This window comes from Excalfactoria chinensis, chromosome 1 (genome assembly GCF_039878825.1).
Source record: "Excalfactoria chinensis isolate bCotChi1 chromosome 1, bCotChi1.hap2, whole genome shotgun sequence".
Taxonomy (NCBI): domain Eukaryota; kingdom Metazoa; phylum Chordata; class Aves; order Galliformes; family Phasianidae; genus Excalfactoria; species Excalfactoria chinensis.
Window position 1 is genome coordinate 64,026,349 of NC_092825.1, and position 26,534 is coordinate 64,052,882.

The 26,534-nt window shown below is 38.5% G+C and overlaps 2 protein-coding genes across 2 annotated transcripts in view; one reads left to right on the plus strand and one right to left on the minus strand.

Annotated features, from left to right (window-relative positions):
* Nucleotides 1-2,216: 2,216 nt before the first annotated feature.
* Nucleotides 2,217-7,359, minus strand: SPX (spexin hormone). The gene is made up of 6 exons (XM_072326650.1): nt 7,249-7,359; nt 6,287-6,367; nt 6,104-6,161; nt 4,748-4,810; nt 4,001-4,084; nt 2,217-3,261 (listed from the first exon to the last, which is right to left on the minus strand). The coding sequence occupies exons 1-6, from the start codon at nt 7,252-7,254 to the stop codon at nt 3,203-3,205; spliced, it is 351 nt and encodes a 116-aa protein (XP_072182751.1). The 5' UTR covers nt 7,255-7,359; the 3' UTR covers nt 2,217-3,202.
* Nucleotides 7,360-13,540: 6,181 nt separating this feature from the next.
* Nucleotides 13,541-26,534, plus strand: part of IRAG2 (inositol 1,4,5-triphosphate receptor associated 2) — a 38,441-nt gene continuing 25,447 nt past the window's right edge. The window contains exons 1-14 of the mRNA XM_072327220.1: nt 13,541-13,551; nt 15,077-15,698; nt 16,390-16,500; nt 17,211-17,391; nt 17,608-17,684; nt 17,769-17,847; nt 18,847-19,005; nt 20,207-20,324; nt 21,734-21,784; nt 22,965-23,042; nt 23,479-23,535; nt 25,325-25,384; nt 25,494-25,558; nt 25,650-25,749. Coding sequence (XP_072183321.1) covers nt 13,546-13,551; nt 15,077-15,698; nt 16,390-16,500; nt 17,211-17,391; nt 17,608-17,684; nt 17,769-17,847; nt 18,847-19,005; nt 20,207-20,324; nt 21,734-21,784; nt 22,965-23,042; nt 23,479-23,535; nt 25,325-25,384; nt 25,494-25,558; nt 25,650-25,749 — 1,764 coding nt within the window. The 5' untranslated portion in view covers nt 13,541-13,545. The remainder of the gene's footprint in view (nt 13,552-15,076; nt 15,699-16,389; nt 16,501-17,210; nt 17,392-17,607; nt 17,685-17,768; nt 17,848-18,846; nt 19,006-20,206; nt 20,325-21,733; nt 21,785-22,964; nt 23,043-23,478; nt 23,536-25,324; nt 25,385-25,493; nt 25,559-25,649; nt 25,750-26,534) is intronic.

A 26,534-nucleotide genomic window follows, 5' to 3' on the forward strand; every position in this document is an offset into this window, starting at 1 on the left:
AAATATCACGCATTCTGTCAAAATATCTGCTACCTATGGGCACTACCTTTCAATGTCCAGCCCGTGCCATGCTTTATACAGATACCAGATGGGTATTTTCAACTGCAATTTTAGTTTATTGGATGTACATATAGCTCCAGAGAGCAGAGGGGCAAACTTAATAAAGGCCCAGTGTGTTCTGACTATTAAAAATAATAATAATTTTTAAAAAATTAAAAATTCCCGGAATACGTTATTGGATTATAAAATAACACCATATTATTGACCACTGTAGAAAAGGAAAAGGCTGAGATTCTTAACACATTCTCTATATCTGCTTTTAATAGTCAGATCAGTTATCCTCAGGGCACTTTACTGCAGAGACGAGCAGTAAAAGAAAAGGGGCTGTCTTGTGAGTTGTGAAAGAGATTTATCTCTTGGAATGGAAATTGGAAAGTGAACAGTGAAAGTCTTGTAGGAAACACAGTTCTTCTCTCCTGAAAACTAGGGATTAGGATATGGCAACTATCCATTAACTGCACCACTAGCTCTTTAACTCCCAGTGCACCACATGATGTTATGGTGCAGAATATCAATAACAAGGCTTGTAAAACTGTGACAACACCCAATCATAAAATAAAATTTCAGAAGTATTCCAAAGTCACATCTTTCCCTCATACAGCATTTGGTAAAACATACAAAGCTTCTTTTTAAAGTGGTTTGGGAAGAAGTGAATCTGTCGATGAGAAACAGATGTCTAATTTACCTTGCAGTCTTGAAATGCTTTTTACCTTCCACAGGAACAAAATGGCCGAAGAAATATGTTCAGATGTAGATCTTGACACAGACTTGATTCAGCCTGTTCCTTAGCAGGTAGGAAGATCTGACCTCTGAATGTATTTACTTACACTGCTATTCGGGGGCGGAGGAGGTTTAGATGGCCTACTTTGATTACACATTGACCTATCAAACACTTGACTGACAGCTGATGGCACAGTTCCTCCTACACAAACCATATAGAGTAAAAGTGATCATGTGCCTGTCAGTATCTTTGGCCACGTAAAATCAGTTTTAAAACTGGATTTTTATTCTTAAGCTGATCTGGATCACTGAAAAATGATCCCCCCCAATATATATATATATATAGTTATTTATTGCTTGAATTTCAGTGCATTGTTTTACTGAAGAAATCTCATGTCAAATTCCCTTTCATCACAATTGCTTTAATGTGATCTGAGAATAATCCAGCATTTCATTACGTAAAAATGTTCTAGCAGTAACAAGCTGGTAAACATCTATTTATCGTCATTCCAGTCTCAGCTTCACTGCAGCACTAGATGTGATCACTAGATAAATCTTGTAAATCTTTCTAAATGGTGGAGACACAGCCCTGACAGTATGGAACCTGGAAGGGTTTTGCTGGGATTGTATTAGGACAGCCACACACTTTTTCTTTCTGGACAGGTCTCTGAGGAGAAAAATAAACAACATATATGATCCAGGTTGCAGGTTCCCCTAGATGTACTCATATGTCTATTCCTTCTCAGGAACAGAATGCTAGCATGACATCTTTCACAAATCTCAGTGTGTTTGTTTCAGCATGATCACATTGTGGACACATGTCCAGTGACAGTAAGTGCACAGATTCTGAGATACAACTTAACTGAATACTGTGCCCGTCCTTCTCAGAAATGCTCCTGCAGGAGCCAAAGTGACCTCTGTCTCATGCTTTTAAGCTGGTTGCTGTTCTGCCTTTTATCTTAGGATCAGCTGTCAGTAGCAAGGCAGCTTAAATATGGTGAAATATTTCTGCCATATTGAATAAAACATAGTTTCAAAGACAGCTCACTCTCAAGGCTGAACTTTGGTTCTATTTATTTCATGGTACCTGAAAAGAACTGTTTGAACTAGTGAGCTTAGATCTATAGGAAGGTATACAAAAATCAGTCTATGGAGAATGCGATTAGAACAGTTTTTGTGTCTTTGAGACATTTAGGTATATATTAATTTCATGATACTCATAAGTCAAAAGAGGCATGTTTGTACTTTTTTGTCTTAGCACTTGTACTGATAATTACTTTAGATGCACTTGAGACATTCAGTGTAGAGTTTAAAATAAGCAGTAATTAAATGAATGTAAAGATTCTGGTGGCCTTTAGATGCAGTACGTGATGAATGCATTCTGTCACATGGCATACACTGCTACTGATAGGTACATCAGTGTTTGAAAATAAGCAGACAAGGAGATTTTGATTTATTCTGTTATATTCCTCCATGCAGTGATATAAACTATAAACAACTACTGAAAATGCCTATGGCCCCATGATAGAAATTAATTTCATTTCTTTATGTTGAGGAGAAACAACCTTGTAGCGTGTGTGCGTTAACAAAATTCATTATCAATGTCATGGAAAAGATCAGTGGAAAGTAGTGTTTAAAAGATGAAGTGCATGACCAAGAGTAAAGACTGAACAAGTAAAATGTAATTGCTTGGGCGCAAGGATCATGTAGTGACTTTCAATTACATGAGAACTACAGAGGGCTTACCAGTGAGACCCCAATGCTATGTAAATAATGTTCCATACATCCTTATCAGCATGGAATGGTAATTACCCAATTTATGTATAATTTCAGTTTTAAAGTGTAAAAAACAGGCTGACGAAGGGGTACGATGATGATGCAATTAATAATCTATGTACCAGTTACCATGTTTGGCACTAGATTTGTAACTAGTAAGCCCCCACCAGCTCCAGAAGAACCACGCCTCCTGACAACAGAAGTGTCTGTATGCCACGGTCATTACTTGGCGCCCTGATCCTGTGTTGACTTACAGGGCCAGCAGTGAAGTGGTAAAGGAACCTACCTTTATCATCAATAAAAAGGCTTTAATACATAGCTGGGTGGAAGGTGGTAAAAGGTTATCCTATGACTATTGAAAAATTGATATTAATGAAGTAATATCAATGCATTCATCCTTTCAGCTAAGAAGGTACAGTGGATTTTAAATTTTGGATGAGGCATACAAAATTACCTAAACAAGACAGGAACTTTACAAATAATTTCTTTGGCTGAACTGGTAAATTTTAATCAGTTTGAAATCAAAATGTTGCAATGAATATATACGTCAACTTTTTGGAACTTAAGTGGAGATGAAGCACTGTTTACACAGATCGTGTGGTTTCAGGGTAGATGGAGTACAAATGTTAAAGAAATTTCAAATATTTCACCACTTTGATAGATTATCCATCAGGTAGCCGGGGTGGTCACTGTTTTCCTCTTCCACTGCAAGAGAAGACACAATGGGGAAAGATAAGTTTTAGATAAAGGAATGTTCAATCACTCCAAGTTTCCAGAATATAGATATACCTCAGGAACAGCCCTAGTGTAATGTAGCCACATTAAACTGATTAGCTACGACATTTTAAAGACAGCAATTTTATCTTTGATTATTTTGTTAGTCCACTACTACAATGATTTCAGTGTTATTCCATGAAGTACTGTCCAAACAAGCTGCTAGTCTTGCATAGATCTCTCTGATGTCACCTTTTTTATCAAGGGTCTATTGCCATACACTTTCTCTTTTGGAACAGAAACAGCAGGTAGGAAAATACCACTAAAATTTATCAGTTGTGAATTTCAGAGAATTTTCTCTTTTTGTTGGCACACATATAGGACACTTTCATTGTTTTATCTTCAGAAATGCTCGTATATTTTGTCCAAACCCCAGTGTTTTCTGTTAATTCTACCTCTTAATTCAAAATAGGCAATCTGAAAAGCAGATGAAAAGCTGAATATATAAAAGTTTACATACTGTAACTTCTCCTATTCTTGTTCTAGCCTATGTAAATGTACAACTTGATATAATTCACTCTGTTGGAATAATATTTAAAGACAAGTTTCTAGATTAAAGTGTTACATACATTTACTAAAGCATACCTGTAAGTACATTTACTAAATGGTACATTAAAAGTACTTATAACCTCCCTTTAAAAGCTCATTTTAAAATGGAACATATGTTTACCTTCTTGGGCTTTCCGTAAGGAACTAAGTAACAGTGCTGAAGCTTCAGAAAGAGATAAAGGATTTGTGTTTTGGCTGCGTGTTTCTAGGATTAAAAAACAAATCAGAGACACTCAGTTTGTTGTGTTTGATGAAATTTCATTATATTGCTCTTTTCTTTTTTTGGATCTACAGCTAGAGGCCCAAGGAGAAATATTGTTGTCTCCTTTACAACATTATGTGCTCCGAACCAGGCTGATAAATGCCTAACACATAAGAGCATATCAATTTCTTGCTGAAGGAGGTTCTTTTGAAATTCCTCAGAAAGTAAAGAGAATGCTTTCTTTTTTTCATGCATTCCTTATTTTGCTACAAAGTTACGTCCTTTGTCTGACATGGAATAATGTTGTCTACTTTTGTCAATTTTTTTTCTGTTCAGCGTAATTAATAATTTGATTTGATTTATTTTTCTTTCTCATGAAAATAGAAAATCGAAGGCACTGATGCTAATCCCTCTTGACACCCAATCTGTGTGGAACATTACCACTTATGGAAGTGAAGTCACACAGGTATACAAGAGAGGAGAACCAGGCACATGGTCTTGTGTTTCATATGGTTTTTGGAGTGAAGTGTATAATGAGAGCAAGTTACATAATTGCTTCCTTGAATCAGATTCCAGGAAAGCAAAATTATTTCTCCTGTTCTCACAGATTTCTCCTCTAATCTGAGCAAAGATCAATGTTATATGTACCTGTGCACATATACTTACCAAGCTGCATTCTGCCATACAGATCCTTTCGCTGGCTCTCATCTGAGATGAATCGACGTCCTTCTACAAGAACAGTGGGTAAGGGTGTAAACAACCTCCCAAATCTGATGTAAACGATACCTTATGACCACTAAACTAGTCTTTTCAAAACACAAAATTGCAGCAGTAATTCTACAAGCATAAAATTGGGTGCATTTATTCCCCCTGAGGACTTTTGGAATGAACAATAGCCCATCCTGAACCAGAACACTCCAAAACATCTTTTATTCCACGAAAGAGTTGTTCCAAAAGTTTCCATGCTTGTATTATCCTGCTTTAGGAGCTGTAGTGTGGAAGAGTTTTCTTCAGTCATTCCTCCGTGCTATCCAATCAAAAACTTTCAGCCTCTTTGCTGGCCTATGAAGTATTGCTTTTAAAGGAATTTTTCTACATAAACTGAAAAAGAACCAGAAGAAGCTTGGTATGAAAGCAATACAGTCCATTAGTCAGTTTGGGGGAAAAAAGTTAAGGGGCTGAATTCTTTGCTTTCATGGATAGAAATAATTTCTACAGCAACAGAATTTATTTCATACGGTGTTACACTCACTGTTCTTTGTAGTTTATATGTATATGTATTGTGCTTGTAATTGGAAAGCACCTTGTTCTCTTAACACAGTCTCTTAAACTGACTCCTAACTGAGTCAGTTTGGAATCAAATTTTTAAGAACAGAAATGTTTTTGTTAAATGTTGTGGGTCTGCATCAAAGAACAAGACCTCTCAGACTCAAAACATTATTTTGAATGCTGCTTTAACTCTGTTCTAATAACAGAAACTCAGAAGTTAATTTGCACAGCCTGAATACCACTATACTGATAAGTCTGACAACCAGTTTCTCCTTAAAAAAGGTCACTAGCAATCTGAATACTGGCTGTAATGCAAGATGCTTGTAGTAGGTACATGCATTATCCTATTGCTTGAGAAGATGTTTTAATTAAAGCCTGAATAATGATAAGGAATGATATGTATCAAATATGTATTAAATCTTCTTTAAGATTATTTCAGTTAAGGAAGTTGCCTTTTCAGTAGGTTTCACAATTGAGCTTCCAATGACATATATCTTCACTACTTTCTGGTTTGCTATTCTTCCAATAGTTGCCTTCTTCATTTGGATTCCTTTAAAAAATTATGATAGTACTGGCAATGTCACTGTTTCAAAGACAAGAAGAAATAACGATAAACACATCTTGGCAGGCTTCAGAACTTCTACCTCCGCAGTATTGTCAGGAATTTACTGCTTGTGCAAAGCCAAACAGATCAGGAATAATCCAATGGTATAGAAAGTTATCTCCTCAAAATTTAAAGAGCTTAGGACTTACGTGCACCCTTCAGATAGAGCATAGCCTGAGGAGTCCAGTTTCTCCTTTGGAATTGAGCCTTTATGACAATAAAAGAGCAAAGAGAGATGTCAGCACTGTATGACATTACTAACAAGTACAAGTATTAAATAGCACCGACCTGTGAGATAGAAGCTGTGCATTCAGCCCAAGTCAGCTCTTTACCTGGGGAGCACTCCAGGACAAAGATAGGAAGGACACTGCAAGGAACAGTGCCATCACAGATGCTGTCAGTTTACGCAGTCCCTGTGCACAGCAAAGAACCACAAAATACAGGAAAAGCTTTATAGATCTGTAAATCTTCTCAGCTTCACATCTAAATGTGAGGATATTTTCTTTCTCTCTCCCTGTCTTGCTGCCCAACCTCACCATGATCTCTGGCTATCTCATCTTCAATACTGTGATCTAATGGGAGGATGAATGTTAAATCAAACATACTTATTCTTTTTACTCTGTTCTTCTTAAAGGTCCCATATAGTTGAGAACTGCCATTGAGTCAAGCACCTTTTGTGCTTCTGTTTGCAAGGACACTAGATCCTGCAGAAGTGAGAATAGTGTACAGACTAGGAGGGAAGTATGATATAAAGTACATCTTGATTTTACCAAGCCTGAAGACAGAAATCAGACAATAAGCAAACATAGGGGGCTCGCCGTTACAAACAAAAACAGGGAAAGCACATCACTACTTCCTCAGGAAAAGAAAGTTTTTAAACTCAACATCTTATTTGCTTCCATCCCGATTACATACATGTCAAGAGGATTGCTTACTGGATCCTTTGAACTTGTTTGCTGATGCAGCACATGCAAATGAAAGCACCAAGCATAAATCCTTTGTGAACAAAATGCATGTCTGCTTGTTTTGCAGAGCATCAATAACAATGATGGGCGTCAGAGAGCACCTAGCTCTGTGATTCACAGTGTTTTATTCCATCCTATCTTTTAGATCGCATTTTGCTATTATTTTTAATGCAGTGATTTCAAACCCACCGAATATAACTATGTGTATATGCCTTCTTTGCTATTTAAAAGTTAAAATTACTAACTGCAGTTCCTGAAATATTATACTCACATGAAAAATCTTAAGTTGCAAAATAAATGTTACCCACATAACCAAGAGTTTCACTCACCTTCATACCTACTGAAGTAGCCGATCTTCAGTCTTTGTTTCTTGGGATAATGTGTCACAAGACCTCCTAAAGGTTTGGGGGTACCTTTTTAAATCTTCACAGTGAATGTCCCCTCCCCTTCTCTGGTGGGCTGAAGAAGTCCAAAGGGATCTCTTGTCAGCTCTGTAGATGGAGAAGTAGAATGCCTAATGGCTCCTGAGGGAGACCTGTAGTCTTGCAGGAAGTGAAGGAAATGATGGAAAGACAGACACGTGTGGAGATGCACTCCATTAGCCAGGTGAATACTTTCTGAATGCATCAGCATCATCTATGTGCGTTTACAGTACAACGTCACTTTCTTGCCAGATGATCAATAACTGTGTCCAGAAGCAGGTATTAATATGAATAATAAGTATTTACCCAGGATAATCTAACATATATTAGGTTGTTATCCATTTTGATATCTGGAAAAGGTAGTAAGTTACTCCCAGTCATAACATGCATATGGGTGGCATATCCCATGTTACTAGCTCGAGGGTATTCCAAGTATACACTCAAAGGATGCAGCCTCTTGTTTGCTTCTCTAACAATCTCTTGCATGTGGTTTTCTTATACACAAATGAAAATACAAAGCTGAGAAACAACACAAGCAAACAAACAAACGAACAAAAAAACATTAAAAAAAAAACAAACACCAACCCTTTGCCGTCTCATGGATTGGTTGGAGTAAAAGCCAGATCATGGGCTTGAAGAGGTCAAGTGGTGTAGCAGATAACAGAAGAAAGGCAGGAAGTAGGAGCCAGAGAAATCATTTCTATAAGCTACTTCTAAGTGATCGTTGGACTTGCCACAGTCATGTGTAGTTGTTTTGGTCAGACAAAGAGCTCACCCTGGTACCTAGCCTTGCTGGTTCTGAGTCTGATGTTTTTATCTTCATTGTTTTCCTTTGTAAAATGAGAAAGAGAATCAGAAGGGGAAAAGGTACAAATGGGAAGTGGGAAATTTGCTAATTAGAAGACTGAACAATAACAAGTTTACTGTGGAAGCTTCACAGACAGAAGCAGCTTGTTCAGCAGCGAAAATGCAAGTCAGTCCATATGTGTGACAAATGCATGCTCATGTGTGTGCAGTCTGAATGAAGATATATAAAGAGGCAATGTTAAGGCTTGTTAGGAGCTTTTCCCTGACATGAGGTATCTGTATTAGACTGCTCTGAAGGACACCGCTACTGAAGGTACAATTGCTCTCCTGCTTTTGAGGGAATTTTGCTCTGTTCTGTGTTGATTCCAGCCAGAGCTGGTCATCCCATGTACAGAACTCACATTAGCTGCAGCTTGCTTTGGCATGGATGCAATAAATTAAAGAGAAGTTTCGGTTTTGATCTCATGCAGTTCTCATGGTGTTTGGGAACTGCCATTGTGCCTCTATCCTTTAAAAAGGCCATGCCAAGGTGGACATTTATGCAGCAGAATGTACTCTACTTGCATCTTCTTCAATGTGAAGTTTACATTTTCCTCGCTATTTTCTTCATGCTCTGACAGATCAGAGAATTTTCTTGATGACAGTTAACCCTTAGCCTTAGGAGAGGGTAATGCATTGCATCCATGAGATCTTTAAAAAGCAAAGACTTGAAAAAGATACAGCTCCTCAAATACTCCCTCCTGTAGCTGCTTCGAAGCTGCTCTTTGTGCACAGACTGAAGATACAAAATCACAACACACAACCGAGTCTGTGAAAATTAACACCCAAAATTCACTACTTCTCAGTGTAAAATATAGTGTCTTCACAATGACTGTCTTTGTGGAAAACAACCAGAATGTATTAGGCACTGAAAACAAGCTCCCATTCTCCTGCCAGTGAAATGAAACAAGCTTACACAGGCTATGGAGGCAATCAGCTCTATTTCTCCTGTAGGAACTGAGGGTGAAGAGGAAGAGAATGGGAGATATGGAAAACAATTTAGATAACTACTACATTGTAGAAAGAAAACTTTAGCCTTTCTTTTCTTTTGACCGCTTTTTGTAGTCTTGAGCTTCTTGAATTTGGTGGTGTTGGAGTCCCACTCTCTCTTGTGAACACGGCTCTGTTGCCATGTTGTCATCTTCTCGTAGCAACTGCAGCTTGTTTGTCACTGCCCAGAAGACAGCAGGGAGGTCAGCTGGACAGGTCAGACCCTAAACTGGCTTACTGTAAGGTTAGGTGACCATCATCTCAAGAGCAAATGCAGGACCTTGACAGCATCCTCTTAAATTGGTCAAAACTGCTTTAATGCTCTCACGTTGGGTTTCTTAATGGTAGTAAGGTGTCTAAAAGTGTAAGGTTTATTTTCAGTCACTAGCAAGAGACAGGCTACCTTGTCTAAACACAATGCAGGACACCTGCAGCACCACAGAGGACCTGCAAGAGACCCAAGACCTTGTTGAGAAGGAGCTGGAGGGTAGGTAGGAATCCTAAGGTACCTAAAGTGTCACTGTTTCCTTGTGACTAGGAACTGAAGCGATTCTATAGTGTACCACTCAGTGGACAGAAAAAGGACCTTGTAACACAGCTGGCTGCAGAGCTTATGACATTAGGAGGGAAGAACTGAATTCCCATCTGAAGATGTCTGTCTCTCTTCATTGGCTCCAGACAGAGCCTAGACAGGTGGCATTTTACACAGACCTCATCAAGTGAAATGAATCCAATCCCCAATTAAATTTCTTTCGTGATCTAACATTAGGACCTTCATAATCCTAAACCAAAAAGCGTGGGAATCAGGCAGAGGCTAAAGAAAATAGATTTTCTGTTTCCTTAAATTCTTAGTGCCTTTGTGACTTTAGAGCTTTGAATCTGTTTAGTTTCACTATGAGAGAGGATTCTAAGTTGCCTAGGTATTTTAACAAAACCATTTCCCTGGAAAGAAATAAGAAATCTGTGTGCAGAACAAGGAACTCCAGATTTGTCAATTCTACCTCCGTGATTAAAATTTCAAAGACACTTGTTCTCCCTTTGTAGCTTTCTTGCCATGAGACTGTGAGAAGATGGGCATCTCACTCTTCCCAGAAATCTAACCACTGGGATGGCAGGTGGGACATGATTTACTTGCAGACTGCAACAGAAGACAATACTTTCAGGAGGAAACGCATGTACACAGAGTACTTGCATTTGCCAAAAAGAAAAAAAGGCCCATACCCTGGATGTGCATAGGCATATATAAGCTCGTGCTGTTGAAAAATGAAGTAGCCTGTAATTGGGTTACGGATCATAACACACTAAATTCTACAGGACTTCGGGGTGATGAGCTGTACATGAAACACTCATTGTCAATCCTGCCATTTCTCAGCTGATTCACATAAATGAGGAAGTGGCTTTGGCATGTAATCAATACTCTAAGTGAGGGAAGTAGAGTGAAGCTCGCTGTAGCAGCATGGTCCCTTATTAGAAAGAACATAACCTATGCTTATTCTTAAAGATGATCTAAAGGGCAGAGGCTGCTTATCCTGGCACTGTAAATGATAAAAAGCCAATTTCTGGGATTGGCAGTCAGTGCTGACGTGTGTGAAAGCTGTTGCATGGTGGAGATTTACCTTTTGGGGCCAAACATACATCAGTGACCTTTATCATGACCATGTATTTTCCCTAATCTTTCCCTAAAAATACAGGCTGCAGTCACTGTGCCTGCCTATTTTTAAACTGCTGGTAAGGACACTGGTGATCTGTTTTTTGCTTTTGAGTAAAAGGTGTAGCTGTTGTGTGGAGGTGGCCAGTGGATACATCAGCAAGTATGGTATTCTTCTAGTGTCAAGGTACAAATGGACCATTACCATGACCCTTGTCTATTATCTTCATTTCTTCCGTACATTCCTCCTAGTACGTTAACTCTTAAACAGTTTCATCTTACTGTCGTCTGGTATGTGAACAGCATCTACCGCAGCATTGCTATGGCTTGTATGTGCTACCCATAACATCTTAAAAGATCGAACTACTTGAGGCAGAGTCTGCAAAGTAGAAGAGAAATAAACAAATATTTGGGAGGTGCAAACATCACAAAAGGAAGCACTGGTTGTGAAGTTCAGTGACCCATAGAATAGTACAACTTTTTTTTTCCATGGATGGAAATGTCTGGGGCAAACACCAGGAAGAAGAGTCCAGTTGAAAAAGTTTTCTTCAGTTTGCAAGCTGGAAAAGAGATCTGACCACCTAAGCATATGCATTTACAACATAAGTTAGCAGAAGTTATGTGGCTCGCTGTAAACTTGGCAAAAAGCATTCTTGTCTTTGTCAAGAAGTTACCTATAGGGCTACCAACTACAGTAAGCATTATGCATGTAGTCATCTGCTCTTGGCTGGGCAGTATGTTTGTCACACAGTCTCACCACGGAGCTGGACAAGAAATATAAACACTATCACTGTGCAGCTGGATGCCAACATTTTGTTGTAAGCTGTGGATGGAACAGTGGAGGTTACACTGAGAACCTGAGTGATAACTGGGTAGTCAGGAGTCAGAGATGGAAGCAGTCTGCTCCGCATTCTTGACATAGTGCCTAAACTATACAAGCTCCATCCATAAAATGTGCAGTCTCTTTCCTTACCCATGGATACCAGGAGGGGTGGATACTTATATTTATATATAAAGTATATACTTATGTATATACTTATGTAGAGAAAAGTGTTAAAGACTGAGTGGAAAACCTCGGAGTATTTTCAAGAGAAGCCTAGTAACTTAGGATCTCTCTATAATAGCACTTGTAAAACTTCTGAAATGTTGGTCCTCAATATTTTCTCACACCTCTTGAATATGTGGCACGCTTAACTCTTGTATAACATGTTGGTGTGACTATTAGGAGAGTACACATTAGGGTCTAATTAAACATCAGATCCTATGAGTGAAACACTTGTATCTGTACCCCTGTTTTTGATTCCATCTTTCTCAATATAGATTACGAGCTCAATAGGCAAGGACTTTTTGCCCCTGTTCCTGCTCAGTGCCTACTCTGGTAGCTGCACACTACATGGGTATCATCATCACCTGGAGGAACTTCTTGGGAACAGGCATCTTGTTCCTGGCAAGAAGACGTGAGTGCTGTTTTAATGGGGGAAGTCTCCTCTTCAACCTGAGGAGTTAAAAAGCTTCCTGTACACATAATAAATTGCTCAAAGATAAAAGAAATGAAGCCCTCAGCTGGATTGACTAGCTCTTGGAGATAGCACCTCTCTATTAGAATCAGCTTTACTCCTGGAAAAGAAGTGTGCCTAATCACAGTACTCACCCACCTGCTAGTGAAACCAGAACCAATTGCACCATCACCTGATCTCTGGCTACACTACTGGATGACAGTGCCTACTTCTTTTATTTAACATTTTTCCACAAAACAGAGAAATGTCAGTGCATTTCCACATTTGGGATTTAATCACAAAGTGAGATCAATGTCAGTTTTCTCTGGGTGTGCCAAAGTAGCCTGTGGTAGACTGGAAGGTGCCATTTCTCCAAGGACATGGAGAAGCCTGGTGGGGTGCGTGGTTAGCATTTATGTGACAAGCAATAAAATTCTCTCAAATGCATTGTGTTAACCTGTTCTATTTCTTGTTATAAAACATAAACCTAAGGATCTACAGTGTTAAAAATCAAATCTTGATTGAGAATATAATGCAGAAAAGAGGAGCGAGCTAGCAGTCTTTATTGCAAAACTTGTTTGCTCACAGAACCAAGGACAGATCAGATGGCAACAGAGACTCATACATTTCACCTTCTGCATTCCTTTAAAAACTAACAAGAGCTATGAGTTTTTATATGACTTTTGCATCCTCTGCTCAGTTTCTGTACAGGAGAAATTAGGTGAGATCTGCTGCCTGAGAGCTTACAGCACTGAGGAAAAATAAGAAAACTGCTTGTTGATGTGAGAAACATCCCTGGGTACCTTAGATCCTACAAAGCAATAAACTGTCATAATTTTCCTTTTAAAAGTCAGAGTACTAGGACAGTAAAACCAAATATATTACAAGTCTGGGTAGCTCACTTAGCAGGCACAAAGGAAAGAAAATAAGAGAGCAAAAAAGTTGCAAGCTGACATTTTATTTGCACCTCTTTGCAACTTGCCCCATTGGCTGGACAGCTGAGGGGCAGACAGCAGCAGGTGCACCTCATAAAGGTGATTTTCCAGCAGATGAACCCTCTCACTACCAAGGTTCCTTCATTTAAGTCCTAGTCAGGTCAGAGAAGCAACTAAAGCTGGCTTAGTTACCCTGTGTTATTCTTATCTGAGAGAAAGCAAAGGTATTTTTCTGTCTCCTATTCTGCTGTTGTGAGTATAAAGTCTTATGCTTATTTTTATGAGGGAAATGCAGGTAATGCTTAAAAAAGATATTATTGTTAAAAGGTTGGTGTTCTTTTATAGTCATTTACTTGTATCTGAAGGCATTTGTATGTTTAAAGAATGTAATGAAATCTAACTGCGATGTGTTAATGTTTTTTCATTTAAAGTATGTTGTATATTACTAATATAGGAGGCTGCCTTACTTCCTAGCTTTTGCTTTTAGGACTAAATCCTGCAAATCAACTGCAACAGTAGTTAAAAGCTGACTTTTTGTTTCTCCTTTAAAAAGCATGCTGAGTGTCTTACTGTTATTTCTTTTAAGGTATTGTTCAGACCAAGGACGTGGTCAATATTGTAAATGTTGCTACTTAAAGATTGAACAGTAGGGAAAAATAATAATAATAAAAAACTTAAGTAGTGAAGATCTCCATCTGTAAAACCAAGCAGTTAGTATGCACATAGCTTGCTGCAGACTAAATAATGCTGAGTATTTGCTGTCTGGATTCGTAAATACTTGCATGTGATTTTCCTCTTTGCAGGATTATACAAGCAGTAACTCTTATATTAAACGCAAATGATGTGTGTTGCTTCTTTAGGAATATATATATATTTGATAAAAGAAATAATAAAAAATTGTTTAAATTTTTTTCTTTTTGGTGTCTAAGGGAAAAGTGGGGTGTTAACTTCCTAGGGGAGCTGATGTTAATTTGTTTTGCTTTGTGATCCTCATTCTGAGTAAAAAGTTGCAATTGAATGAAATTAAGCTCTACAAATACCTAAAGCTGTAGGGGGTATCTTGGGTAAGTAGCTGGATAGTTGCTGTTAAATGCAAGTCTCAATCTCATAAGATCAAGAAGAAGCATATGCTACAAATATGAACAGAAATAATAGCTAGGAAAGTTGTGTGGATTTTTACTGATGTTTTGTTGATATAATGTTCTATATTCGATGTATATGCATCTAATTTGTAATAGAGTAGGCTGAGAAGTAAAGGTGCTTACTGCTTCCTTTAAAAAGGTAGGCAACTGTTAAGTTGGAGGGGGGAGTTTTAATTTATATATACATATATATATATATGTATGTATGTGTATATATATGTATATATGTGTGTGTGTGTGTATATATATATATGTATGTATGTATATATATGTTTAATTCCTTACCCTCTCCCTACCCCTTGGCATGGCTACAGAATCATAGAATGGATTAGGTTGGAAGGGACCTTTAAGATCATCTGAATCTAACTCCCTTGTTATAGGGAGGAACACCTCCCTCTAGACCAAGGTGCTCACAACCCCATTCAGCTTGGCCTTGGTTGTTGTATTTAAGAATAAGTAGGAAGATTTCAGAATGTATTTTTTTCCTGTGTTTCCCACCCCTTCCAAATCTGCAACGCTTCTAGTTCCCTGGAGAACTAAGTGTTGTGGTTGAAGGCTTTTGTCATAGCTGGTATGGAGACTAAGAATTTTCACATCCCTTGATACCAAAGCTTACAGTAGAACTAAAAATGCATGCCCATTGTTCTGACTATTACATCTTGTCCTGGTTCTTTTCAGACACTTAGCAAGACAGTGGAGTTGATAATGTCTTCAGAACGTGGTGCTAACAAACGGCATCACAACCCAGTGGACAGTATATGCAGAAAGATCAAATCAATCCAGATGATGGATCAAGTCTCTAATCCTGCTTTGCAAATACCGAAGTTTCAGTCTCGCAACTTTGATAGTCCACAGTGCAATGTAAAAAAAAATCTAGAAGAAATACTGAAGAAAAGAACTTTCAGAAGTCGTAATAGTACCAGTCCGCCCTTCTCTAGTCCCGGCAGTGACAGTGTTTTCTCCACAGACTTGCAGTTGCTGTCACCTTGTTCCAGACGTATTTCAGACTGCAGCGCTGCAGATGCTACGTACTCTGTCATTAGAAGGGAAGAGAGGATCAGCAGCCCATGGTATCCAGCATGCTCTATGGACAGCTGTTCTCCACCTTACTACACATCCAGGGAGGAGAATGCCCAAAACCAGCGGTGTGCTTTAGCAAACATTGAATCTGAGGATGTGCATCGTGAACAGAAGCACATTACATCCAGTCCACATTTACTGCTGTTTGCATCTGATAAAAAGTTGGAAAGTCCTGCGATCCATCCCCCTGTGCCAAAGAGATTATCTCTGAGTGAAAGAGGTAAGAGTTCTGGAAACAAAAGCTTCTGAATATGCAGACTTAAAGCTTACATAGATTAATTTCTTTACTCTTTAAATGGGTAACGATATGTTTTAGGATAAGTCTAACCTAGTAAGTCTACTGAAAGGTGAGCGGAATCTCGTTTTTCCCTGAGAAATGTGAATCTCAATGTAAAACATGAGTAAAAAATACTACTTCAGACTTCTTGATTCCTTGTTGAGGAGAGGAAGCTTTAGCTATCTGTGTAGTATTTTGTATTGTAGTAATATAAAAAGATCAAAGTATATGTATGGATTTTTTTTTTTTATTCTTAAAGTTCTTTGCTTGTTTTCTCAACCTGACTAAGATACAGGAAGATTGGAGGGGAGAAAGTAAAGACCTGGTTTTGTAAGGTGTTCTATTTTATGTAATATTTACCTCAAGTAAAGGAAAAGCTGGAGTTTCCAAATATGTGTGTGTAGAAATAGATGCTTAAGCTGGGTTTCCAAATTCAAATCCTCGGCTACCATCAGTTCCTGCTGTTATTTAACAGTGAAAGTTATTTGTTTTCTTTGTCATCTTTGAAAGCATGTTGAAACAGTGATGTGTGTGCATATGCGATTGCAGAAAGAATACTGCAGTTCGAAGGTATCACACATGAAAATTACTATGAGCAAATAAAGATTGGTAATGGCAAACTTATCCTTCACAGGACAGAAGCAGTCATGTGGCTCCAAAACTGATGACATGTATGATGTGAGCTTGATCTGTGAAGAAGATTTACTGACCACCATATTCCATGCGTGTGACATTAAACATACAGGTTTGTCAGTGCCCTTTGTTGCTGTTTTTCAGTTTCCATTTAATAAACTTTGAAAACTAAGATCATGTTACAGCTAGAGGAATGGCAATCTGTGATATGTTAAGAGTAGCTGCCTTAGTTAGGTGGGTATGTATGTGGCACATCATATAATGTCTCTTTTATGTGATGCATCACTTCCTTTCTCCTCTCATTTCTCCTCCACCCTAGGTAATTTTTGCTGCATCGCAGTGCAGAGTAAGTAGAGGAGCAAGCATTTCTGACAATCAGCCATATTGGAAGTGAACATTTATTTCTTAAAGTTTTCCCTGTTAGGAAATAACTTTGGGAAGCTTCAGAGCAGGAAGTTAATCTTCCAAGTTCCATCTCAGATGTGACTAACATTGTTAGATAAAGAGTCCAGCTGAGTAAGAGGTCAGTCACAGGTTTTGCTCAATTTGATGAGTGGCCTGAATGAAGTAACACAGCAAATAAGGCATGTTTGTTTTCTTAAACTAAAGTCCACAAAAACCAGTAACTTAACTTTCACACTTGTGCGTTAGGGGAAGAAGAATAAAAGCATTTGAGCTATAGTCATTGATTGCTTGCTGGCAGCCCTAGAGGGCAATCTTGTGTTCAACAGTGTAGATCAGTAGGAGGCCTTCTTGCAACTTTTTTTCCACTAGCCTACTAGTCTTCACAATCTGGTATGTGATCCCATGTATCTATTTCAGGAAAAGTAGCAGTTTCCAAGATAGTTGATTATTTGAGACACACAACGAGTCGAGGACTAGAAGACAGTGGTCTTGAAGAGCTGTGCAACATGCTTGACCCAGATCAGAAAGATGTCTCTGTGGACCTTGAAACATACCATGCCATCATGAAAGAGTGGATTGAAGACTGTAAGAGGAAGTGGTAAGAGCTTCTTATCAATTTATTTCAAGTATTTTGTGAAAATGGGAGAGTTGAAAGTTTTTTGGTGGTTTGCACTTCCTGTACTTTGGAACAAAGGGATCATGACCATGAGGTGGTGTAATACTTAAAGCTTTCAGCCAAACAAGTTGGTAAGCAAGATCAACAGGTTCCTCTTTCATGCTCTTGGATGTGTCACTTGATGCTTCTGTATTTCAGGGATGATAGTCCTACTGAGGAACCAATAGCAAGCATAGAAGACCTGGAGTTTAAAGTACACAGAAACACCTTTGAAGGTGCAGACCATTTTATTCTGATATTATTCAGGAAAGTGTATTTTTTGTGTTTTTATTCCATAACCAAAAAAGAATCTTTTCCAGTAAAAAAGACACCTATTTGGATGAATGTGACATCAGGAAGCTTGGAGGCATTTGGGGGCGATGTGTCCAAAGGAGACATGTAAGTCTGTTAAAGCAGTTCTGTCTTAAAATTTAGTACTCTTTTCTTCAAATTACTTAAGAGAAGTTCCTAGACCCACTGAAGCTGATGCTTTTGGAAAACTATTTTGGTGGAAATCTTTATGCTCTTGATACTGCTGCATTCTTCCTTGCAGCTTCTACTCAAAGTGAAAAACACAGTAATAATTTTCCCTGTTGATATCTTAGTCCTTTTGTGCCTGTCTACCTTGTTAACCTCCTGTGGTCAGAGTATTTCTGAGAGGGGAAAATTATGGGTTTTGTTTTTCCTTTTTAATCTTTCTCTCCCTCTTTCCTGTTGTCTTTTTTCTATCCAAGTTCTTAGGTGCTTGATAGTTGAAGCTATTATCCTGAAAAATCTGATCATTAGTTCTGTTTGGGTTATTTTATAATAATTATGACTGAGATTTGGTTGATACCAAAGTACTTAATCAACACTGGAATTTTTGAAGATCACTTTTTGCACTCTGTGTAGTCACAAATCTTTAGATCTACCTTCTGACACTTGTCTCACTTTTAGGACTTCAGAAAGATGATCCTTGTTCAAGTTTCGGTCAAAAGTGTAGTTGCAGGGTGGTTTTGGAGAAGTGAAAGAAGCCGGAGCTCAAGGAGTTAGAAGTATTAGCTAGAACTGAAGAGTGGGTTAGTAAAGGCTGAAGGTGCTGTCCTGCAGGTGTACAGATGTGATACTCACCTGGAGGCAAACTTTCATTGTAGAGAGTTTAAAAAAAAAAAAAAAAAAAAACAACTTCATCTTTAAGAAGTATTTCCTAATGTCTGTGGGGTTTTAGGACTTAACTAAATGTGATCTGATACGTTGGATTTTGACTGCAAATGCTTCTTCACCGTCCCTCTAATCACTGCCACTCAGCTTCAGGATTCTTTTTTAAAAAGTCTAACTTAGAGTCAGTCACTTTCCTTGATTTAATGTTGTTGTTTTGTTTTGTTTCCCCCCCCCCCTCTGGTTTTGCTACTGAAACAGGGAGACATCTGACTTGATAACCTGTGTCGCAGACCTGCAGTACAACAACCTGAAGCTTCAGGAAGAGAACAACAAGCTGAAGCTTACCCTGGAAGCTGTGGATGAGACCAACAACAAGTTATTGGCAGAGAATGAGAATTTATGCCAACAAATAAAAAGGTGGAAGACCTTGGCACCATCTGTTCTATTGTGTGATGTAGCGTGGGTGGATCTATATTCTACCAAGTGGTCCAGCCTTGCTTTGTGCTTGTGGCCTCACTAGTGCTTCATGCCAGCAACTTTTTTGGCTTAAAGTTGCATTTGTGAGGTTTAACCCTCTTGCTTGCTTGCTTGTTCTGCTCTGTACCTCCTGGTTCTTATTAGATCAGTTACTTGTTTATTTATTTATTTGTTTTAAGCATGGTTTGTGCAGGCTGACTTGCATCTAGGCAGATTTTTGGGGTAAATATAATAAACTTGGAGGATAAATTAAAAAAATAGAGGTGACTATGGAAAAAGTCTTAATATTACCAAGAGAAGAGTTATGCCCTGTAAGGTTTCCACTTCTGTGCTCCTTTTCAGGGGGAACTATTCATCCTGCTTGCTGCAGGGAGGAAATAACTGTGTAAGAGTTATTCTACTAGGCCCCTGAAAAACTAGAGTGTTATCTCACTAGCAAGTATTGCTACAGCCAAGGGAACTATCAATGCCATGAGTATAGTTCTGTTTTTACAGTGAGTTCATAATGCTCATCTTAGCCAATTAATTGAAATGTGATGTAGGTATGTCAACTGCCAAGCTATTTCCAACATCTTCGGGGGATATTAAGACAACAGGCCTGCAGCCCTGCTGGTGTGGGATGTGTGCCCTCATGTAAGACTGTGTGCTTGGTGATAATGTACAGCCCAGAGCTAGCCAGAGAAAGGTCCTTGCCACACTGACTAAATATGTATATAGGTTAGGGTATCAGGTGGGGGGGGGGGGGAAAGTGATGGAAAGCTTATCCTTGAAAACTGGATTGAAATGGCTTCCTTAACAGTTAATGATAAAGTGTTGAAAATTTTTGTGCTCAAGTTAATCTGGTATTTGACTACAGTAAGCTGGATTTGTAGGTGGATGCAAACAAAAGCACACTGTCTTTAGTGCTGTGCCTGCGTGGGCTCTCATCCCTTACTGTGAGAGTGGAAGAGATGTGATAAAGTGGATAATGAATCTGTGAGCCTTTACTTAACGGTGAAGCCCATAACTTTTGTTAAGTATCTGTGCCAAAGAATAAGTCCCCAACAGCTTCTAGAAATACGTTGTTCTTGGTATGACAGCCCTATCTAATGACCAAGTGTAACTTATTGAAGTTTTCTTGGTTTTATTTCCCTCCAAACAGCATCCAGCATTCTGTGCTGAAAGCCAAATCACTGGAAGAAGAACTAGAAGAAGCAAAAAACAACTTGAACCTTTTGGAAGAGAAGGGGCAGAAGCTGGTCTGTCAGAATAAACAGCTGGTAGGTGCTCCTACTTCTCAGGTTATGTTGAACAATTTATTGTGCCATCTGTAGCACTGCCATGACCATTCAGACCACAAAAACTCAGTAATGTGACTTTCCCTGTGTCAGTAGGTACTGAGGCATTTAAACATGTTCAAAATGTAGTTTCACAGTATTAAGAAGTGTGAAGTATGGAGCTAACATCAACTGCACCAAAGACTTAAGAGGACTGGTCTACCATGGAAGTTGACACGGAGAGCTGTTTTTGATGATGATCATGTTGCCATCATTAAGCTCCATCTAATTTAAGTTGTTGGTGTTCTGTCAGAAGTTTAGGTGTTGCACATTACTTTAAGACCCATCAGAGCAGGAGGCTTTGTTCAGGTGCCCACATCTGTTTTTCCAAAACCTTCAATGGGCCTTTGGAATTACCCACTTCAGCTGGTAGCAATAGCAAGGGCCCAATGTACATCTGTCTATTCTGAACAGACAGCCAGAAACCAGGCAGCACACTTGTGCGTCTCTCCAACAGCATGAGACATGCATGTGAAGGCATCTGAATTGCATGCTAGATGTTTGAGTGGTGAAGCCCATGTGACTGTAATATATGTAAAGCACCCCATAGTGATGTTGATGCTGCAGCATCTTTAGCAGGTATTGCTAGATGCCAGAGCATAGGCTGGAGAACATATTTCTGTGGTGCTTCCATGCATGTTGTTTGCTGTACAGTGGTGTCTATCTTGCTGCATGGGTATAACTGTAAATGGGTTTTCCACAGCTGTGTGCTGCTGATGGGACACCCAGTATTTAGATGGGTATTTACAAGAAAGCAAAAAGGCTCTTCCATGCGGAGGAGCTATTCTGCTCCACTGCGCGTGTTTTTTTTTTTTCTTCTGTTTTCTGGTTTTGTTTATACCCAGTTGTCTCCTTGTGAGAAGGAGATAAAGTGGGAGGAAGAAATATGAGAAGTTCTCTAGTTCTGCTTAAAAGTTGCTTAGTTGTTGTCCCCTAAACTGGAGGTACTGAGCAGAACACTACTATGTTTCTTCCTTTGAAATGGAAGCAGTGATGGAGGAGTATGGTGTGGCACACAAGGTTTTCAGACTTAACAGAATTCAAACATGAGCATAACTACCCTTGCTCTCTCTGACCTTGAATCCCTTCTTCCTATCATCTATTGGTATAACTTTTGTTTGAATTTAAACTGTTAGAATTACACTCTGAGTTTAGCTAGTGTAGAAGCTGCACAAGTTTCAGCACTCCTTGTTCTCTGAGAGGCAAAGGAATGTGAAGCAACAGCTTTGTACTGGGCCTCATGTGTGCTTGTGCTCTGCTTTTGCTTAGTTTGGCTTTGGATTGTGAACTTGATGTACTAAAAATGACTGCTCTGTTTCTTTTTATTTGTTTTTTTTTTTTCTGTTAATCAGGAAAAAGAAAATCAATCTCTTGTCATCAAAATAGCTTCTCTTCAAGAAGAGGTAAAATAAACGATGACCTTGCAAGTACATATTCTTGTCTAGCTGAAAGCTCATTACTAATACATTTTTTTTTGTGAGACTTTGAAGCCTGATATGTTAATTGGATTGTCAAAATATTTTACGTTCAACAAGAATGACTTGCTGTAATAGTCCTTATCTTGAATTTGTACTATGCTGCAGACTTTCCACTGGCTAAGCAAGCAACAAGGGTATGAGGTGGGAAACATGGGGGATGGGATTAAAGCAGCTTTTGACTTTCTTTTTCAAGTTCAAAGCTTTAGAAACAAACTGAACTAAGCTCAGTTCGTACAGCCATGAATACAGTAACTCTATATTGAAATAACCTCCAATTAACACTTTTCATTTGATATTCACCTCTGTTACCTTCCTGTAAGATCTGAAGGAGGAGTTCTTTATGGAGCTGTTGTTCTAAAGAAATCTGGTGGCTGGATTCCACTCAAGATCAGTCGTTGTCCAGTTATGGATCCACAGGAGGCTGATGGAGCTATCTCTAGACTATTTATTTGGGGCTTTTTTGTGCTCCTCTTCAGAGGGGGGCTATTAATTTTTATATTATAGAATATATATGTAAATAAGATAAAGCAGTCTTTATAAGATGATAACAGTGTATTTCTGTTCCTACACTTGTGGTAGGCCTGAAAAGCTTGCTGACATTTTCTGGTGTTTTGTCTTTCAGTTCAAACAGTGTTTTGGGGTAATTGGAAAATGGAAACTATTCCAGTAGGGCAAGCGTAGCTCATGTAGATGAGATTCAGACTGCTTTGAACTGAATTGAAAGTGCTGGTGTCACCAAGTTAATTTCACCCTTACAATTTTGCTTTCTGACTAAAAGCTTGTCTACAGTAAATACATGCCTTAAGATAGAGCTTCTTACCCTAAAAATTTGTATTTTTTACCTTTAACTTATAGGACTTGCTTAAGAAAAAAAAACAGCTGAGCAAAAATTACGATGCACCTTCTTACTGTCCAACATGTTTGCAGCATATTTTGAAAGGTGTAGAAACATGAGAAATAGGAGAAAGTTTTGTATGTGCATAAATGCTGTTACTGCTTTAGAGTAGGCAGTATCTTGGGGGTGGAGGTGTTATTATTCCTAGTTTCTTCAAAGAGAAGCTGTCAATCTGTTCAGCTGTGCCTAAATGTTCTCTATTCTGTTTAGAATATTAGGAATAGTATGGACACTGATGGACTTCAAAAGAAGATTCTGGATCTCTCCAAAAGTGCAGCAGAGCTTCAAGTAAGCATTTCAGGAGATGTGAGAAGTTAGGCCTGAGTGAACCGTAGTCTAGCTTCCTTCTCTAGAAGGTAGACAATTCTGAACCTGTGCGTGTTAAAGAAATGCAGTGTGGTCCGAACTTGGCCAGTTTGGTTGTTTTGACAAAGGAAATTGCTGTCTGGAGGCTAAAAACGGGGCTAATATAGGCAAACCACACATTTCATTCATCAAAGTTAAACTTTCAGAAAATCCTTTCCTTGTTTGAGGAGATGCTTTACGAAGTTGCGCTTCAGCTGATGTTGCTGACACTACTGACTCAGATAGGCAAGAGGAGAGAAGGGTTGAGACCTTAGAACACTTAATTGGATGCAAGATTTGAACTCTGAGATAAAGCATACCAGGTAAGAATAGAATTGTTGTAGTACATGCTCATGACTTTGTTCTCTGTGCTCTTCAGATGCAGTTACATGTCTATGAGAGCACTGTGGTGAATAAAGAGGCAAGCTTAATCCAGGTTAGTTGCTTTTATTTTATTGACATCTTGACTGAAAATACTGAGATGAAATGCTTTGCAAAAAGGCAAGGCTGTAGTCTTTGCTGTAGTGCTTTGATTTTCGATGTTCTCACACAACAGAACCTGATCCTATAAATGTCTTCAAAGTAGGCGAGATCTGCTTTAGAACCTGCTAGTGAGTCAGCACAACTAAAGGCTTCTGGAATTTGCTGCTCCTTATAAAAATAGATAAATAAATCAGAATCTTTTAAAACAAACTTCCAAACTTCAGAAGAAATGTGCAAAGACTTCTGAAGGCTACTTCCTTCACTAGACAGTACCTGCAAATGATCTTTCTCCATCATCTAATTAGCTTTAAATAACTCCATTTTATATCAAAATGGAAATAATGATCCAGAACTCAATGGAAAAGAAAAATGTTTCCTCCATATTGAGGTTTATACACTTCAGGAAAGCCTAGATAACCACTTTTCTGCTGTTTCTTGTACTTGCATTTTGTAATAAAATACAAAAACTCAAGACCATTTGCAGGTTTTGGCATAGTGAATTGTATAAAGCTCTTTCTGGGCCAATGAAGTTTCTATTTAACTGAAGATGTTCTGAATCAGCTGATTAAATACTTGACTGTCAGCTCACCACAAAAATGAGTATAGTTTAAGTTCAAATAATGACAAGACAGAATCAGATTGTGGTCCAGCTGATAATTTTATAGCTGGCAAGGTGTTCTTCCTACCCTCACCTCTGCTCCCAGAAGCAGCTTAATGGTTCATTCTTTCCCCTACTTGAATGATTTAAAACTTGTGTGGCCTATGTATTCTTCTTTTCAGTGTTTATTTAGTCTATTGTCAGGAAGGTAATATTAAATGCTGAATACTAGAGTGGGTGTTTCTGTCGGTCAAGGTGATTTGTTTGCATAAACTTGTGGGAAAACTTGAAAGCAGCAGATAATTGATTTAAGGATTGGGGGACAAGGGCTTACCTCAAAGGTATTTTTATTGAAAAACAAAACAACAAAAAAGAAAAAAAAATAACTCTTTATTCAAAAAGAAAGTTTCATCAGTTTGATTAAATAGTTTCAGCTCACTGAAAACAAGTCTTTGAAGAGAAAGAGAAGATAGAAGTCATTAAAGGGGTGAGAGAACAGAGCTCTTACTTCAAGTTCTGTTTTCTCCAGGAAATGTTTCATTTGTCTGTGCAGCACATAATGCAACTGAAGCCTGGTGCATAACACTAAGAAAGCTGCTACTTCTACCAGCTCAGTCTTGTCATGACATTTGATATGTTCTCCATCAGCCCTTCCTCCAGGCATTGTTCAATTTGTAAAGTTCCATGCTCTGTGCCTTTAATCATGAAAGATAATGAGAATAAACCTCTTGGAGAACACAACAAGGGATTTTAAGGATCAGTTGGGTTTTTTTAAACAAGCAAAAACAACAAAAAAACACACTTTTCCCATACATGATATGGTTTAGATTTTCAACTAAATGTAGAATGCTTCTTTCTAACCTACTGCAGCTGATACAGCAACCAGGTAACTGATAAATTAAAACATAGTACCTGGAAAGCAATTTTCTATGCCCTTAATTCTAGGACTTCTGGAAAAGGTCTTCCAAGTGTTTTCTATTGGCCAGTAGGTGAGGCATTCTTTTGTAGCTTGCTGCTGTGGTGTAATATTAAGTATGCTTTGTAACTAAAAGACAGTACTACAAAATACATACCTACAGCTACAGGTCAGTGTGCTAGTTTATCAGGTTGTATGCTTTAAAGCTTTTCTCCACTATCTTTGCAGAAGGAGCAGGACATCAAAGAACTGAAATTAACCATTGCAGAGTGTTCCTCGGTTATTGAGGTATGGGAGTAAGCTTGCTTATTGTCTATTTGGGGGGGAAGTGTGCATATCCTGAGCTGCACTGCATGCTCGATTAACTCTCTAACTAGGTCTGATGAATATATTTTAGACTTTGCGGGCAGAAAAGAGTAAGCTACTGGAGGACATGCGGCACATGCAGCAAGAGATGATCTCGTGAGTATTGAGAGCAAGTCCCAGGAAAAATAGTTCATGAAAAAATCAAAAAGGACTGATTCTTGTTTTCATTTTCTCCTTTTTCTTTTAGAAATGGTTTGAGCTTCCCATTGATGAGCAAAGTTAATGGTAGTACTCCTGAAGAGATGAATTCACTGGACTGTGAACTGGAACTTGCTCAGTCTTCTGAGGTGTGAATCAGATTCTTATTGAATCTTATCTTGTCTTGCATCAATAAGTTAAAAACAAAGCTCATTCTCTGCAGATTGTTAGGTAATCTCAGAGTTAGGATCCATTAGTACTAGCACATAAGCATAGAATGTGAAGGTTAGAGTATTGTTTTAAATATATCGGAGAAAGTCCAGATAAAAGCAAAGCAAACACTCACAGATGTGTATCTGAAAGAGCTATGGTCATTTATTTAGCTGGCAGAAGAAGAGACTGATAGGAGATGAGTCATCAAACACATAACAGGCTAATGAAGAAAGTACTGCCTACACTGGATACAAACAATGACTCTTGCCTTGCAGGAGGTCAGATGTTTTTTGAAATCTAGTGAAAAAGAAAGCTAAACACCAAAGTAAACATTTAAGAAGGTTGAAGTCTTCATTTAATTTATTCCTTAGAAAATGATGGGCATCTATTTGCAGGTAGCATTCCTTTGCCTCTCAATGGTAATGATATCCCTAACATCTGGAAGTCCTGTCTAGCCATTTTTCTAAGGTCTTTTGATAGTAACTCAGAAGAGTGTGAGGGACATTATTCTGATGAGTCAGGCATAAGCTGTTGAATATTTGTGCTGCAGCTGCACCTGTTGGGTTGGAGCTGTAGTGTTGCCTGTGTCCTCTGCAGTTAACTTCTGTGAACGGCACTTTGATCACATGCACTGGAAGTTTGATCTCTGATTTACTCTTCTCATAGCTTTTTAGTATGCTGGTGGAGAACTCCTGTACCAGCAGTCTGCTTTTATGTTGCG